At 44.1% G+C, this 18,505-nt stretch overlaps 1 protein-coding gene across 1 annotated transcript; it reads right to left on the bottom strand.

The window, feature by feature from the left end:
• Positions 1 to 2,436: 2,436 nt before the first annotated feature.
• On the bottom strand, positions 2,437 to 17,487 carry KDELR2 (KDEL endoplasmic reticulum protein retention receptor 2). Its single transcript, XM_065892424.1, has 5 exons — positions 17,265 to 17,487; positions 8,546 to 8,646; positions 5,222 to 5,380; positions 3,883 to 4,135; positions 2,437 to 2,778 (listed from the first exon to the last, which is right to left on the bottom strand). Exons 1-5 carry the CDS (start codon positions 17,353 to 17,355, stop codon positions 2,744 to 2,746), a joined length of 639 nt encoding a protein of 212 aa, XP_065748496.1. The 5' UTR covers positions 17,356 to 17,487; the 3' UTR covers positions 2,437 to 2,743.
• Between the last annotated feature and the right edge of the window lie 1,018 nt (positions 17,488 to 18,505).

The following is an 18,505-nucleotide window of genomic DNA, read 5'->3' as shown; positions in this document are numbered from 1 at the left end:
TTACCTAGCATTCCCACAAACCACTTAACGATTTCTACTGAAATGGAATCTTTGCTTGATCTTTCCAGGAAACTGTCCAACCAATTGGTATCTTTGGAAAGGCTGGGCTGGATCTTCCCTAGCAAGGCCTTCCACCTGCAACTTTTTTTTCTCCAGCCATTTCTCTCTTTGACCCGACTATAAAAAGCGGGAAACCTTCCTCCTCTTCTTTTCTTTGGCCATGCTGAGCAGCTTTCAGGATCTTGGTTCCCCAACCAGGGATTGAACCCACCACAAGTGAGGCATCGAGTCCTAACCACTGGACCACCAGGGAACTCCCTGGGAAACTAGGATGCCTGTGATTGAACTGGACAGGGAACGGATTGGTGTCTGTAAGCTGCCAACAGCCAGCAGCTTTTCAGAGTTACTTAGTGGGCAAATTTGTTAACTTTGCTTTATTTCTCTGTATGTTTACATTAAAAAAAATTCACACAAATAAAACAGCTCTATCAAAAGTATGAATTACCTGATAACCTTTATTCAGGAAGTGAGAGTAATTCTGAAACAGTGCTTCGTGAGGTGCATCAGACAATGCCTTTGTTTCCAGCGTGTGCAAGGATGCTGCCCAGTCCTGTGCTCCCCTAAGGCACCTGTTAAGATGTCATCCTGGTGGGCCACAAGATGGTGGCAGCATCTTAGCCAGCTTTACAGTTACTGGGGCAGAATGACTGAAGGAGGCACTGACACTTCATGAATCAAGTGGCGTGCGGAAGTCCCAGATCCTCGCTCTATGCATTGTGCTCTCCAACGAATGATCCCAGCCTGTGTTTGATTTACATGCACAAAAACAAGTGTGAGACCCCCACCCATCCCCAGCTTGGGCAGCAAGGAGTCTGCTCCACTTAGGACACGATTTCCTACCCTTCCTCCACACTATTAGAATCTTCCAAGGAGGATGAAAACAGAAACAAAACTAGGATGCCAGAAAGAAAGATACTCTGATACACAAAAGCAAAGACATGCGGGGGGTCGGGAGGTGGGAATGAGAGAGAGAAAGACAGGAGGTTAAACTATGCAGTTACACTGCTTATTTGGAAAGATGTTACGAGACACACTAGATAAAAGTAAAACCCATCCAGCTCCCTTCCTCCACAAGATATTTTAATGCAGCAAGCAAGAAGACTACATCCTTCTTGTAGTAAGCACTGTTAGTATTCAACACGTTAACATTTATGGTGCATCACAGAAAAACAAAGTCAACTGCTTTTGCATAAATCAAAAAAACACAGCAAACCAAGACAATGGCAAAATCAGGAGGAAAATTCCAAAGTTTCTAAAAAATACAGAGGGTTTTAGATTATTAAGTGGAGAACAAATGTTTGCAGCCCTATGTAGAGCTTTTGTTGCCAATCGAAAAACATAAAAACCCATCCTGACATAGGATGTTCCAAAAGCCTAATTCAGAAAAAAGACAGTTTCTTCTCTGTTTAGTAAAATGTTTATTTAGGATGGTAACACAAGATAAGTCACGCAAGAGCTCAGTAAAAACAAAACAAAGGGCTTCCCTGGTGGCGCAGTGGTTGAGAGTCCGCCTGCCAATGCAGGGGACGCCGGTTTGTGCCCCGGTGCGGGAGGATCCCACATGCCGCGGAGCGGCTGCGCCCGAGGCCGCGGCAGTGAGAGGCCCGCGTACGCGGCTGGGCCCGAGGCCGCGGCAGTGAGAGGCACGCGTACCGCCAAAAAAAAAAAAAGGAAAAAGAAAAAAAAAAACCAAACAAAAAAAAAACCAAACAAAAAACAGAAAAAGTAAAAGGAATGGCAATTGGTGCTGCCAGTTAAAAAAAAGGTGAATCACTTTGCTCTCCAAAAGTGATATGAAAAATCTGAGCATAGACATGGTTGTAGTAATCTTTTGTAACTATAAATTAAAGTGATAGGTAACTACTTGTGTTCCATTTCTCAGAGGAGTCCTAGATCCAAAATAATCACAAATGCTTCCTGCACCTCACGCTCAGACAGCAGGCAGCCCACAGCCCCTGCCCAAGCTCTAACAGCCTTGGGACGGTCTCAAACTGACACTTCTTAGCAGGGGAGGAGGGCAGGCACCTTTGGTGACTCCTAAATGAGACTCCATCGACATTCAGAATCTTAAAATTTTGGTAATGAAAACCGTAAGACTTGCAAGTCACCCTTACCAGCCTTAAATGTAGTGTTGTGACGTCCAAGGAAGGATTTCCACATCAGGTGGGAAGTGATTTGAACAGATGTACCAAACTGGACACGGTGTCTCAGATTTCAAACAAAGATAACTTATCTCTTGGCAAAAAAATAAATATAGTGGAATGCAAGTTTGATAGATGGAGGAATATATGATCTACCAATTGTCAAGGAGTATGATTTCATTGCAGACACAAAGAATCAACAATTTCAAAGAATTTTTAAAAAAGTTTGCACTTATTCCTCACGAAATCTTCACTTTTGCAACTATCCCAATTGAAGCTACACACTGACTTTATTAATACAGCATTAAGTTTCTTTGTGTAAAAAAATCTTTGTACATAGTAATAAAAAAAGATAAGGCAAGATGCACTGAACAGAAACCTTCTGGTTCTTTCTCTCTGGGTTCTTACAGAGCCATAGATGACTATCTGCAACAAAAGAGTTAAGTTTCTGATTTTCCATATGAAGCATCTTGTGCCTTTGCTGTGGTAAGAATTCTGTCCGAGCACCCTGAAGGACAGATGCTGGTCATGGTCTTTGGCACTTACGCTGGCAGACTGAGCTTCTTTCCCTTGAGTACTAGAATTTTCAAGAGAGGGAGAAAAAACCAAAAGGTTACTGACCCTGACAAGCTTACAGTTTCCTCCTTCCCATTCCCAGAAGTCTGTCATACAAGATACTACATAGTAAGGTACAAGGAAATAAGCTTCTGGCAACCAACAGGCGTCTGATTTTGGTGTCAATAAACAAAGCCCTCTGAACTATGGAAGTGTCGTGCACACACAGACCGGAATTTTCATCATGTATCTGGATGCCACAGCAATTGAATTTAAAAACAGTAATTCAATTGAAATTGTCACTAAATTCACCGCAGCTTTTTTTTATCATGACTTTCTTCCCTAATTAACATGTACTGAAATATAACTGTTATGATATTTTGGATGTTAAAAAAGGAGATAAGACACATATGCCCTTATACCCAGCAATTCCACCATTAGGAATTTTATTGCAGAGCCAGGATTCTGTGGTTGGGTTTCAGAAGCTCCTGAATTCCCTAAAACTCTACACATATATTTGTGTGAATATGTCTAACTGTGCATTTTTTTCTCAGCAAGGACCACGGCTTTCATCAGATTTTCGTGACGTTCACACATCCTCTATTCATACAAATGCAAAAATATACACATACAAGGATGCTGATATAAGCACTGGATTTTTAAGCCCAAACACCCATGAACAGGGGGCTAAGTAAGTAAATTATGGTAATCCACATAATACTCTATCGCTATTAAAAATTATGTAGATGTCTGGGAAAAAGAGCAGATTATAGAATAACATGTTTAGTTGAAATCATGTATCATTAAATGATTACATTTACTGAAGCATTAACAATGATTATCTCTGAGTGGTAGGATTCTGGGTGATTGTTTTCAGAATTATTAGTTCTGACTGATTTTACAATGAAAACGTGTCATTGTAGAAAACAATAAAGTTACAGAAAAAGAAAAAAAAGAAAGCCTGACAACCCTGACCGAGAATTTAACTGGACAGTCATTAAAACGTTCCTCTGAAGCCAGTTCTGCTTTCTGAGCAAGTGTCAGATTAGGAGCATGCGAGGCAAGGAGAGCCCCTAGAAGAACACACGGCCGTACAACAAAGCTGGCAGGACGCAGCCCAACGTACCTTTTGTAATGTACAAGTAGAAGAAGTCGCAGTATAGGATGGTCTGGACAACGCCGGCCACCACAGCGATGAGGTCAAAGAAGCCCTCAAAGTAGAAGCGCCAGATCCAGTTGACAAGATACAAAGCACGGTAGAGGCCCAGGAAGAACAGGTAGTGGGTGGTGATGGTCTCGGCCTCCCCGGTCTTGCTGATCATGAAGAGCTGTGGCAGGATAGCCACTGACTCAAGATAAATGGAGAAGGTCCACAAAATCTGTAAGAGAAACAGCATGCTTTGGTCAGCATCCAGTGCCCGCCATGAGTTCACAGGAAACACTCTTGCTTTACTGTGAAGTAGCATAGACTGGGGAATCTGGCATCAGAGCCCAGGCCAGAGTAGCTTTGCAATTTAATAAATCACAGAAACTTCAGGCAGAGATAAAAGGCACGGACGCTCCCAGTGACAGGCTGGACAACCTGCACAGCTCTACCTCTTGGACTTTCATCCCCTTGTCTCTCCAGCGTTGCATTCTTCAATTTTCTGGGACTCTACATATATGCTGCTTCTCCTGCGTCAGCTTATCCCACTCCGAATCTAGGGTCCCTAATTTCTGCTTTCTGCCAGGGTTGACAAGACTGATGACTGGGGTCCTTCCACTCCCTCACTGCTGTTTTTCCTCACCAACTGGGTCTCCTTTCCAGGCTATTTAAATCGGCTCACTATTTTTCTTATCCTTCAGGCTCTTTTAGCATGGTTAAATCAAAGGGGTAGGAAGTCAGAGCTGTAATCATGCGAACTCTCTGCCCAACACAACACTTCATTCACGATGACGAAAGGAGGACTTGTGAGTAGTCCCCGAAGTGTTTCAAAACCCAGGCGCTCCCTGCACCATCAGATGACCACCGTCAGTGCGGTAACTGAATCAAGCCCAGGACGCTCAGGGGTGGGCGGAGCGCATAGGAGTGCTGGGGCACCACGCTAACTGCGCTTCCTGAAGACGAGGACTGAAGCAACGCTACTTAGGTGATTCGCAGACGGCACCAATGAGCGAAGCCCGCGCACGAAGAGCAGGAGCGGGGAGAAGACCGTGTGCTTCAGACACTTGGACAGGCAGTGCACTGTGCTTGGAATCACAGAAGCCAAGTTTATATTCTAAAGGAGAGTCAGAGACACCCAAAGAGGTGTCTAACCTGGGTGCTTAATTCCTGCCCACGATTTATTTACACCAAACCATGTATGTCTGCCAACCCACTGCCCCGCCCCCCCCAAAAACCAAACCAAAACAGAACCCCATTACCTGCAAACAGGTCTATTTCCCTAGGGAACCAGACAGGATTACTAAATAGCCTCTTAACTAACCTCAAGAGGAGAGAAGTCATGATTGACTAGAAACGAGAGGCCTCCCACAGGGACCACCAGAAACTCCACTCGGAAAGTATCATGATTTCCATCGTAGGTTGCCTTAAATTTCATGTAGATCAGGTACACTGTGGCATAGGAGCAGGCAATGTAGATAAGCTACAAAGAAAAAAAAATACTGGGTCATCAATATCTTAAAATTGCTCACACTCTCTTGGCTGTCTACATCATCCATATGTATACACACACACACACACACACACACACACACACGTGTGTATATATATATATTTTTTTTTAAATTTAAAATATATACTTTTTTGGGATATACAGTTCTATAAGTCATATAACCACCACCACAATCAAGACACAGACCAGTCCTAACACCTCCGCCACCCCAAATTCCCTCATGCTGCCCCTGCAGAGTCAAGCCTTTCTCCCAGCCTAACCTCTGGCAATCACTGATGAGTTCTTGGTCCTTGCAGTTTTTGCCTTTTCTAGAATTCCATTCCATAAATAGAATCATAACCATATGTCAACTTTAAGATCAGCTTCTTTCAGTTAGCATGACGATTTGAGATCCAGCTGTGTTGTCATGTGTATCAAGAACTGGTCCCCCCATATTTCAAAGCAACAGCCCATGTCTGGGTGCCACAGCTGTTCATCCACCCAGCAGTTAAAGGACAGGTGGGTTGTTCCCAGCTTGGGAGATGGTGGGTAGAGCTGCTGTGAACATTTGTGTACAGGCTTTTGTGTGAACGTAAGTTTTCATTTCTTTTGGGTAAATACCTACAAGTGGGATTGCTGGATCATATGTTAAGTGTTAAAGTTTAACTTTATATAAGAGACTGCAAAGAATGTATTTTTAATCTCATTTTAAACTATTAGATAGTAGCTTTAGAAAAAAAGTGAACGGGAAGTTCAATGCAGTTCAAAACCAAGGCACTTCCTTACAGCATGAAGATATTTCTGAGCTAGTGCTTTATCTAAAGATAAGATAAACAATGTAACTCATGTTAAACTTTGCAATGATGGTTTTAACTTATATATTGCTGCTATGAAATTTTGCCTGGTAACGTAACAAAAGCAAAACCAAACTAAGTGGTAATTTGTAAAACACTGCTGCCTACATGTTCGTCTTTCACATTCAAAAGGTAAAACACTATATATTCATCTGAACCCAAGGAAAAGTCTGATATTCTGAAATTACACCAATTTTCAGACTGCAGAATTTTAGGCTCAAGAAGCAAACGGCAATTCCAGCCTATAAACATAGATAACCAGGATGTCAGCCGCGTGGCCTGGTGCCACTTCTCTCCAGGAAAGGCAACTTGTGAAATCTGATTAGGAAAACATTTGGGCAAAACAACTTCAGAGAAAAATGAGAGCAAGCATCCAGTCCACATACGCTTAAAAACAAAACAAAACAAAGACCTAAACTGTCCCTGGCATCTTATCATGAAGTTATTTAAAATTGTTGATGATACCCATACACCAAGAAGTAACACACACACTCCCCTCCCCAATGCAAAATCAAGGAAGGTCAATATCTTATACTGTTAGAGTTCTCTCCACATGAAAATATATGCACGTATGTATATGAATAAAATAACATATAATCCACATGTATAAACAAAATACACACACATCTATGTACAGAGCCCCCCCGCCCCCGAACATCCTGTGAAGGCACACGGTGGCCGGGGGTCCCTCCCCAGCCCCACTCCTGCAGCCAGCCCAGACTGCGCCCATAAAGGCTTAGCAGCCACTGGGAAAAGCAGCTGCTTTTCTCCTCTCACCAGTGCTTGGCATTTAAAGTAAAAAGCTATGAGCACATAAAACTTGGCTCTCACTGCCCTGATTTTCAAGACATTATGTTTGGAAGCAACAATTAAGCAAGTAAGGATTCCTCTGAAAGCTAGGCATCCTGGGGGTAAGGGGACTCTCACTCATACACTTCCAGTATCTACAGTTGTAACTTGCCTGCACAGCAAGCAAAGACCGAGGCTTTCTGTTTTGGGCAGCGCCATGCAGCTTGTGGGACCTTAGTCCCCTAGCAGGGATCGAACCCGGGCCCCTGGCAGTTTGGCGGTGAAAGCGCAGAGTCCTAGCCACTGGACTGCCGGCAATTCCCGGACCTAGCCATTTTTAAGGGAGCTAATTATTTCCTGATAATGACGCTCCCATCACTTAGTAATAAAGAATGGAATGATTACAGGTAGCTCAAATTTGCTTCTTAGTAAAGACCACAGGCTCAAATATTGCTTTGTCTACTTTGACCTGTGCTTACAAAAATGCTTTTGAACACAAAGTGTTGGGGGGAGTTGCTTTAAATACCATACCCATGGCTTTAAACATTGCTTCCCTGGGTACCAATAACCAAGTGCCTACCATAGTGCCCAGCACGCAGGTGCGGTTAGGCATTTGAAGAATGAGTGAATGAATGAAATCAGACATCCTTTACACATGCTGAGAGCCCCATCCTTTCCTTCATGGCACCAGTCACACACTGCAGTCATCCATTTAGTGCTGCTATGACAGTCTGCTCTCCGCTGTCAGACGGAGTGCTGCTTGCTGTCTGCCCCACCCTCACTGCGCCCTGGCGGTGCTCACCAAGTGTGAGGTCAGTGCCTGTGGGAGAGAACTGAGGCTGCCGTAAGCGTGGAGCGCGTACCACCAGTGGCACACAAGAGGCTAGGTGGTATACAAACATTTTGTATTTTGAGAGCTATACATTTGTTTTCATGCGGGGATATATGACACCAAAGGTGTCATGGATACTGATACTTAGGACAAGTTAAAAGGTTTAAAATCCATATTAAGTAAATTATGGTGCAGCTATTGCTTCAGCACAGCAAAAGTGACACCCAGATGGCACACCCCGGCCCTCCCAGAGCAGCAGGACAAGGCTGTGCGGCGAGGAGCCCCAGCTTTCGCTTCTCGTTCTGAACCAACTTGCTGGGTTTCCCAGGGAGTCTGTAATTTCCCACTGCTTGAAAACATGATAGTCACCCCTCTTTCTTATAAGGTTTTCAAGAGCTTTAGAACTTTATCATAGCTGAGGAACTTAAGACTAAGAAATCTCTAAGTGTGAAGCACTTTCATTAAATAGATACTGCTTTGATGTAGGAAAAAGTTATGCTTAATGCTAACTATTCCTAGTTATATGTACTAGGTGGTCTAAAAGTGCCTACAGCAAGAACAGCATATTTAGACATTATTCTTGAAGATGTTTAATTAAGTGCACAGGTGACATAAATTTAACAGTTTCCACAGGTCTGTGAATTACGGATAAAATACATTCCACTGGATGCCACACCATACCTTCATAGACGTATTATATAATGAAATAAATGAAGTAAAAAGATCCAGGTAACGAGTTGTGAAGACCAGTGCAAAGAGAAGCTGGCTTTTCCCAGAAATACCTAAAGAAACAAAAGGAAAGCATTAGAAATGCCTCCAAGAGCTTTATGATTTTTGTAGACAACACCGTGCAGGAAACACAGGAAAGTGGGACACCAGGGGTCAAGGCTGGTGGTCGGGATGACTCTAAATAAATGACAGCAGTTTCAGGTTTTCTTTCCCTTAACATTCTTGAACATAACCGTTTGGGAAGGTTCTAACAACTTTTCTGTCTTACTATGATGGGTGACCATAGAAAGTGACTTAATTATGCCAGCTCCAATATACCAGGATGTGCACTGTTCAAATGAACATTAAACTTCTCAAATATGTCTAAGCAGGAGGAAATTTATTTCAAAAACCCTGCTGTTACTTAGTGTTGTAACTTGTCTGTTACCTTTAGCATCTTTCCATTTTAAAACAATGTCTCGTGGTGACAAATCTTTCGAGGATTGAGCTGGAATCTACCTGGATTAAGGAACCCTGTGGGGGACAGTGTTTCAGGGCAGAGTTTGAGCAGTAATCCTCCTGGATTGGCCTCCCAAGATGACTTCTTTTGTGAGGGCAGCATTTACTTGGGACAGGTTAAAAACTTTAAAAAAAAGTTCTCTTAGATGAATCACACAACCAATCTCAGACTCACATAAAAATGCTCCTGGATGCTATGGCAACAAGAGGGTGGGAACCTGCTAGTCTCCCAAAGAGCAGTCTTCTATTGTTTTCACATTTTGAAACTGTTTCTCCCTCCAGAGCACTGTTGTGGCACATGGAGACACAGCCGGGGACATCTAGTAGATCAGGTGGAGTGTACCCGACATCTGGATTTGGCCAAATATTTGTGTGACAACAGACTGTGAACTGTGGGTTTCACAGGTTGGAGAAAGAGCGAATTCATTAAGGAAACTGAGCCTTACTAGGTGTCAGAACCGGCCCAACCTCACCTACACTGCAAACTTCACACCACCAGACATTTAAGCAAGTTTGTATTTAGCAGAAATGTCACTGCAGCCAAATCATTAGCAATATTCTTCCAGAATGTGAAAATCACATTGTTTTAAATGATATTTTACAAACAACACTACTTTACAAAACAATTTTAAAGCCTGTTGAAGCGAAAAGCCTGGATCTAAAAATGTTACTTTCTACACATGCATAATTGCAGTTCCAACCTATTCACAAAAATACCTAAATAGAAACCGAAGAAAAAGTTGACTCTATCCCTCTGGATCCATCAGTAGTAACCAATTTCAAGCGCCAAAGGTGGAGATACAGATAGTCAGCCTGCCCCTTCTAGTCTTTTCTCCAGTAATAGGAACTTCTTTTTCTTATCAAAGATCAGTGTTCCAAAGGAGAAACAATGAGGCTGCCATTGACATAGAGAAGATGGGAGAGAGAAGACAAGATGGGGGAAAAAGGACAGGGAGCATGCAGTTCACGTTTGGTGATTGCTGAAGCCTTGAGTGAGAAATTTCCAGTTCATTTTCTATACGGTTCTTTCCAATATTTTAAATAAAGAATTATGGAATACACATGGGCAAATTTCGTTGTAAAGGGTTTATTCTAATGTCCTCATTTTCAGCACTCCTATACTAAACATCAGGGACTATCATATTGCTTTTACCACTCCCCTTTGGGACCCAATTCACATCACTTCCTCTGGGAAGTCGTCTTTGAAGACACCCTCCCTCATTGCTGTTTATTCCTTCAGCAAGTATATACTGGGAACTACTTCATGCCAGCTGCTGCCCTAGCTCCTGTTACAGTGCTTATAAATACACTGTGATTACCTGGTTGCCTGTCTCCCTCTCCCCCAAACCCCCACCAGACACAGAGATCTCCGAAGGCCGGAGTCATGCCTTATTCCACTTCGTGCTCTGTGTGCTGAGCACTGGGCCTGACACACAGCAGGGCCCAGAAAATACTTGCTGAATGAATGAGCAAATGGAAAAAAGACAATGCAATTCATCTTATTTTCATGTCATGGGGGTAAGCTCTCATTTTATGGTATTTTGGGGTAACACTTCCAAAGAGTTTCTAAGTCATACTGCGTCTCTACGACTGTAAATAGGCGACATGCTCTGGGCTCTGCCCTAATTTACTGCCAGCCAGAGGGTGGGGCAGAGGAGCAGGGGACAGGCAGCGAGTGGCCTGCAGCTCGTCCCGTGGTGCAGAATCCACGCAGGAACCGCCATGCTGGAAACCTGAGTGTGCTTACACAGTTTTACCCTATTCTTCCTGGCCTGGGATCCTGATTAGCAGGTAGCAGCTTTTCCCTTTAAAACAGAAAAACTGTTCTGTCTTCCCGGGAAGGCAGGGATCCCAGCTGAAGACAGATCAGGCAGGGGCAGGAATCTCCTTCCAGGGGGAATACTTGCTACAAGCCAGAGGGGCTCCCACGGTCAGTTTCCGTGTCGAGACCGAAGCATGCGAACGCTACCGGTAATGAGCTCTCAAGAACACGCACTCTACATGTTTCTGTAACAGCCACATCCCCATACCAAATGCACCAAGTACCCAGAGTGAGGAGTAGAGCTTGTAAAGTGGAGGCCAGTCATTAAACTTAACACCATTCCTGTCTCTTCCCACTGGGCCAAGTTTAATAAAAGCCTACAACTAAATACTCCACTGTATGTTACTTTAAATTAAGCTGGTTAAAAGCTGCACTTCTCATATTCCCATTGTATTTATAGAACAAAGCCCTCAACCAAAAAGAAAAGCGTTCAATGAATTATTTTTGTCCTGGCAACAGCTGAGATGCAACCAAGCACTGTAGGTCAGACTACCAGGATAATCTGCATGGCAGCATTCAACAAGGGTCCCAGGCACCATGCTCTGACCCACTGTCTCAAAGGATCCAGAAGCTCTCCTAAAGGCCATTAACTTACCCTGGAACCAGCAGCCCAACAGAGCACCTGACTCATAACACAGCTCTTGGGACTTGGGGAAACAAGAGGCTTTGGAGCCAGAAGGTTTGGGTTCAAGCTCAGCCCTTGAATGCACCAGGTAAGTCAGGGCCCATTACATTCCTGGCCCCCCTAAACCTCACTTTCTGCAGCTGTCAAATGGGGACAAATTATGCCAAACTGTGGGACTACTGGAAAACGTGTTTTTGACTACACCTGCCATGCTGCAAACGCTCAACAAATGACAGCTATTACTATGTATCGCTTTGCCATCTTTTGTTTTCAGAGAAATCCATGCTACTTTATTAAAAATAACAACTGGACTAACATACATGGAATAAAAATCAAAAGGACCTTTTTAACACCCCTCCCACCTCCATTTTAAGTGCAATGTTCCAGGCTTTTTGTTAAAGCCGCTTTCTATATGTGTATTTATATGTGGGCCCACACGTTTGCCCCTTAAAATGGGGCCATACCATCTCTTGCTTTACAATTTGCTCTGTTAACTCAGTGTTTCAGATATACCTTCTCCTGTTAATACTTCCGGCTCATTCTTCTTAATGGCTGCATAGTGCTCCGTAGCGTGCAGGTACCGACATGTGTGACCCTTCCACTAATGGACATTAGGGTTGTGTACAATTTTTGTTCTTATAACAACATCTTTGTATCTATAAACAGTGTTTTGTATTTATTTATGTACAACAAACATCTTTATACCTATATATAGTTTGTTCACATATATGACAATTTCTGTAGTTCAAATTCCCTAGAAATGCTGGGATAAAATAAACTTTGTTTTGAAATATTGTCAAATTTCCTCTACATAGGCTGTGCCAATTTACATATTCCTTAACACCAGATGAGAATACGCCTTACTTCGCACCCCTGCCTACATTAGATCTTGTTAACCTCTGACATTTTCCCACCCAGCAGCAAATGATGGCGTGCACTGCTATTTTAATATCCAAGCTCCTAACTACTAGTGAGGCAAGGCATTCTTCCATGTTTAACTGGCCTTCTGTTATTCTTCTGTGAACTGCCAACATTGCCCATTTATCTATCAGATTGTTTTTTTTAATTTGTAGGAGTATTTTATTATGGATATTAACCTTTTGTCACTTAGATATATTGCAGATTATTTCTCTCAGTTTATTATCTTTTAACTTTGATGATATTCTGAATTAGTAAGTTAATTTGGAGAGACAAATCATCTTGCTTCCTCACCAGCCTGCCTGGTCCTATCCAGGACATTGGTATGAACATATATTCAAGGTCACCTGCTATGTCCATGAGCAAAGTTTCATACTTTTCCTCATGGAGGTCTTATACCCTCCTTGTTGGGAAATTAAGGGAGCCTTCCCTAGGGTCTTGCCACTTCACATCCATAGGATTTACTGCCTATATGGTTTGATACCCTGTGTTTTTATCTTCTTATACATGTCTTATTATTTCAACTAAGTTGCAGCTTTCTTGAGAGCAGAAACTTTGACAGCAACAAGCTGCTGCTCTGGACTGTGCCCCCAGTGCCTCCTTGCACATGGTGGGTGGTCAGTAAGTGAGAGCAATGATTACTCACAAGACTGGCACTCAAAAGAACAAAGGTGACAGCTGCTACCAAGAGGGAGCTGGGAATGTGAGGCAAAAGCTTCCTGAAGTACTCAGTGACAATAAAAGAGGAGGTCTTTTCCATGTGCTTCAAAAATATAAACTGTCACAACAAGGACATACTGTATAGCACAGGGAACTATACTCAATATCTTATAATAATCTATAAGGGAAAAGATTCTTAAAAAGAATATATATGTATACACATACACACACACACACATATATATATGTATATAAATCACTTTGCTGTACACCTGAAACTAAAACACCGTAAACCAACCACACTTCAATAAACAAAAAAAAAAAAACAAAAAGAGGGAAAAAACTCCCCACATCTGGAAGAGCAACTACAAAAATCAATCAATCAATCAAAATACCAGACACTGCGTACTAGTTAAGACAATTTAAGATGAAATATATTAAAACCTAAAACTTCAACACATTTAAGAGCCAAGAAAATGGCTGCTTTTTGTAAATTAGATACATTCATTGCAAAAAAACTATCTCCTAATAAGTTCAAAATATAAAGGTAAATATATATACATACACACACACACACACACATATAAAAACTGTCCAATTACAAGCAATGCAGGGACACTGTACATTACAGTCATCTTCAGGAGAATGAAAAGTCTGCAACTTACATGACAACAGCTAACAACAATCTAAGCAATAGGTGGAGGAGGGAAGGGGAGGACTTGGGGAGGATGGCTGGGAGCCTTGGAGCTCAGAACTCCACTAGTACTTTAAGCACAATAGATACAGTACTGATAATAACTATGAGCCTACAGGAAAATGTAGATAGGAAATCCTTCACGTACAAACCAAGGCTTGTTCTCCCAACACTACCCAGGTCAGTGCTGAAGACAATAAAGTGACAACTTGAGCATACTGTGGATCCAGCTGCAGTCATAGTTCAGGAAGATGAGGAACTCACACTTCATTCGGGTACCCCTCTGTCATGACAACGGCAGACACTGGAGAATGCCAGTTCAAACTAAACCAAGATCAACTCCCCTGCCCTCACTTTAAAATAGGTCCTTTAAGGCAGTTGTTCAAGAAAACAGAATCTTCCTCACTCACCTGTCTCATCCCTTACCCTAAGGAGAAAAAGCCCCGTGGTTCTATAGCTGCAGCTATGTTTGTTTTTATTTATTTGTTTGTTTGTTTATTTATTTATGGCTGTGTTGGGTCTTTGTTGCTGCACACGGGCTTTCTCTAGTTGCAGCAAGCGGGGGCTACTCTTCGTTGCGGTGCGCAGGCTTCTCACTGCAGTGGCTTCTCTTGTTGCGGAGCACAGGCTCTAGGTGCGTGGGCTTCAGTAGTTATAGCAAGCGGGCTCAGTAGTTGTGGCACGCAGGCTCTAGAGCACAGGCTCAATAGTTGTGGTGTAAGGGCTTAGTTGCTCTGCAGCATGTGGGATCTTCCCAGACCAGGGCTCGAACCTGTGTCCCCTGCATTGGCAGGCGGATTCTTAACCACTGCGCCACCAGGGAAGTAGCAGCTGCAGCTGTGTTCAAAACAAATGCCAAAATCCTAAAATGAACCCCAATACCAGTATTTTCAAAGTGAGAAACACAACCTGAATGTACACGTCTCCTATTTTAGTTGAGAACCTCGTATCAAATTCTTACTCTTTCAAAAGTCTCTAAACAACTTTAAATTAGGATGGAAAAAACAAGGCAGTTAGTCAAATTCAGACTTTAATTCTGAATAAACGATCTTGGTGATTTTGATTTTTACAAGGCCAGGAAATCTCACATATAAGAACTAAAATGATGCTAAGTCTGATAACTACTGGAATACTGGGCAAACGCACACAAACTTAACTCACCTGTTTACCTTCCTTATTATTTTGGCTGAAGTATTTTATATTTTCCTAAATGCTCCTAAATCTCCCAAATGAGAACATTTAAAAATGTTCTAAATGAGTATTTTAAAACAAACAAAATAGCAAACCTCCTTACTTTCTCCTATTACTCAAGGTTCCCTTAAGAATTCTATATTCAGCATTGCACTAACTTCTCCCCAACATCTTAGTTTAGATACACATTTAGGAGATCGCGTGCTTCAACATTTAATGACTTGACAGAGAAGGGGGTTCTGAGGAACATATGAAGGATAAAGAGATTCATACAAAGATTTTGGAGCAAAAATAAAGATTAACAGTAACATTTTCTGGTGGGGGGATGGGCAAAATGGGTGAAGGTAGTCAAAAGGTAAATCCTGGGGATGTAACATACAGTGGTTAACTGTAGTTAGCAACACTGTATCGTATGTTTGAAAGATGCTAAGAGAGTAGATCTTCAAAGTTCTCATGGCAAGAAAAAAATGTAGCTATGTGTGGTGATGGGTCTTAACTAAACTTACTCTGGTAATCATTTCACAATACACATATCAAATTTCTATGTTGTACACCTATAACTAATATAATGTTACATGTCAATTACAGCTCAATAAAGCAGGGATAAAAAATAACATTTCCTGAGTGCAACAGAAAATGTCCTAAACTACTCACCTGAATAATTTTGAGTAATTTAAAACAAAATTATTCAGGCCAAATAGATATTTATTCAAATCCTTAATTGTGAGTTACTGATCACCTGTGTTCCAACCCTGGCACTAATTTTCTCACCTCCCTGAGCCTCAGTTCCCTGGTCCACGGAATGGGGGCAACAGCACTCACCTCATAAGGGTATTTCAAGGACGACATGGGATAAGGCACATAAGGTACTTAGCTCACTACCTAATACACAGCAAGCACTTAAATGTCAGCTATCACAATCGCTGAAATTACTTCGCTGTCTTTGGAAATCATACAACTGAACCTGTCAGAACTATACGTAAGTTGAGAGATCACCTCCAAGCCAAACACACCAGCTTCAGTACATGGACTTTGTAATATCCACTTTGATTGCTCAAAGGTCTTTTTTGGTTTTGCTTACTTCCTGGATTTCAGCTATGTTCGCCAAAGATGTGGTGTTCCTTGACAGGTGAAAATATTTAGAAATCAGTCGGGTAAATGGAATCTCTGCCACCCAGGTCCTTTGGGACCCCATCTTTTACTGTCTCTGCAAAAATTAAGCTCTTTCATTCATCAAACGTTATTATACTAAGGCCATGGCATCAAAAATATGCTTAAGGAAGACGCTGTAATTTTAAGAAATCATTTAAAATTCGCCATTCTTAAGCTTTTAGGGTTAATGAAATGCAAAACCCCGCAACTACTAGCCGGTAAAGATTTGTCTCACTGCCTCTCAGCAGTGTGAGCATGAAATGTGTACTCCAGAGGAGCGAGCCGCCAACTCACTGGTGACGTGGAGTGAGGAATTACAGGAGACCACACGAGACCTCGGCGGTACCCGGCGCCGCGCCGCAGGTTGAAGAGAACCCTTTATTAGATGAAGGCACTCGGAGTTTGACAAACTAGATCGTCCCTCAAAGCAGCATTAACTGCCCCAAGAAATTCGCTTAGAGACCTCCCCATTACCCCCTCCCGTGGCAGGCGTGATCCTGGACCCGAGAGCTGGCGTGTTAGAGCAGGACTCCAAGGACAGGCCTGCCCGGACACCCTAACGTAACGGCCAGTCCTCGAAGGAACAGGGTAGGGAGCAGGGTGACCTCTCCCCACACCAGCCCCACCTACCGGGCTGGGTAGTCTGCCACGTCAGGCCGAGCCGCCGCCGTCCTGCCCATCCTCCTCCCGCGCGTCCCATTGATTCGCGGGCTCTCCGCACCTCGGGACCCCCAGAACAGGCGCTCGGAGAAGCGCCCACTAAAGCCGCGGGCGGAGGCCGTGCCTGCCGGCCCCCCGCCCCCCCATCCAAACTTTTCAGAGAGAACAAGGCCCCGCGCTGTCCAGTTGGCGCCTCCCCCGCTCCGACGGCTCAAGTTCGCGAGCCGACCAAGTGCAGAGCTGGGCCCAGCGCCGCGACACCTCACCCCGGCCTGAGCTTCCACCCCGAGGGGCCGCAGGCTCCCCCCGGGCCCCGCCGCCCGCCAGGCCGGCCGAGGGGGTGTGTCGGGCCGGCGCAGGCCCGCGGGCCGTGGGGCAGCCGAGGTCGCCTGGTCCTCCCAGAGACCCGGCCCAACGCCCGAGCCTCTCCTGGGCCTCGCCCGCCGCTTACCAGCGCAGGAGCGCGTCTTCCAGATCTTCAGCAGCAGGATGACGATGGCCGCCAGGTGGGACAGGTCCCCGGTCAGCCGGAAGATGTTCATGGCGGCGGCGGTCTGCGCGGCGGCCCCAGGCTCCGCGGCTCAGGCAGCGGCGGCGGCGGCGGCGGCGGCCACAGACAGGAAGCGGCGAAGATGGCGAGAGCGAGCGCGACGTGGCCAGGGACGTGGCTGAACTGCCGGCGCGCGCGCGGGGCAGCTTGGGAGAGCGGACGGCCGCCAGGCCCCGCCCCTTCCCCGCCCCTTAAAGGGGACGCTTCGGGAGCAGACCGGGAGGGCGGGCAGGCTCCGGGGCCCCTTACCTAGGACCCAGACTGCTTGCGAACTTCCCCCTGCCGGGTTTCCGGCTTCCCTTCGGGTGCCAGCGATTTCCTTTAATTTTTGAAATGACACTCTCTTGTGGGGGATATTTTTTCCCCTCCCACTGATCTTAAGAGCTCTATAGGCTTACCGTATGAAAAAGTATGAGGGGGAAAAAATTAATGTGATTGCATCACTTAAGATAAGGTGGATACTGGGGTTTCTGGGAGGGTGCGGCTTATGCGGGGATCTGAAGATTTTACCCTTCTGGGGACTCTCTTTGACAAAGAGTGTGCAAAATTAGGTAGAAAACGAACATTTCTGTAGGATGTGAAAATAAATCACAAGAAATTACTAACGGAACGAAGCTGACGAACAGGATACGCTGCATAATTTGCGGGGCCCAGTGCAAAATGAAAACGTGGGTCCCCTGATTGTTCAAATGCAGGAAAAAAAAACCTGCTGCTAAAGGTTCTAAAATGTAAGCCTTTTCCCTTTATTTTGCAGTCTCTCTCGACTTGCTTCCTGTTCTCTGTTTCATGTCATTCTAAGTAAAGAAAAAAGAAAATATTAAACTATGATCATGAATTTTACCGTTTGTCTTTATATAGAGCCATGTCAGTTTTGAATGCAAATATCAGAGCATTTAACACGGGTGCGGAATCGCTGAAAGTGTAATTTGTATTTTATGGCTTGTGCATGGAGGGCGCCTGGAGTTGGCCAGAAGAGATGAACACAGGCCAGACCCAGGAAGGTTGGAAGGAGGAAAAAGGGGTCCCCAGGGACAGTGGAGGCCAAAGGAGCACATCTTTGGGCGTGGGATAATGGATGGGCCAGTGCCACTGCTCCAGTGAGCCAGGGTCTTGCCCTGGACTTGGCTGGAGGACCAGCATGG

The sequence above is a fragment of the Phocoena phocoena genome, chromosome 15 (assembly GCF_963924675.1).
Source record: "Phocoena phocoena chromosome 15, mPhoPho1.1, whole genome shotgun sequence".
NCBI lineage: Eukaryota > Metazoa > Chordata > Mammalia > Artiodactyla > Phocoenidae > Phocoena > Phocoena phocoena.
The sequence above is the reverse complement of the archived record's forward strand: the minus strand, read 5'-3'. Positions and strand labels throughout refer to the sequence as shown.

Coding starts and splice junctions, on each gene's coding strand:
- KDELR2 (XM_065892424.1), bottom strand. CDS start 17,355: ATGAACATCTTCCGGCTGACCGGGGACCTGTCCCACCTGGCGGCCATC. Junction 8,647..17,264: donor GAAGACGCGCTCCTGCGCTG/GTAAGCGGCGGG, acceptor TTGTTTCTTTAG/GTATTTCTGGGAAAAGCCAG. Junction 4,136..5,221: donor ATGACTTCTCTCCTCTTGAG/GTTAGTTAAGAG, acceptor TTTCTCTTACAG/ATTTTGTGGACCTTCTCCAT.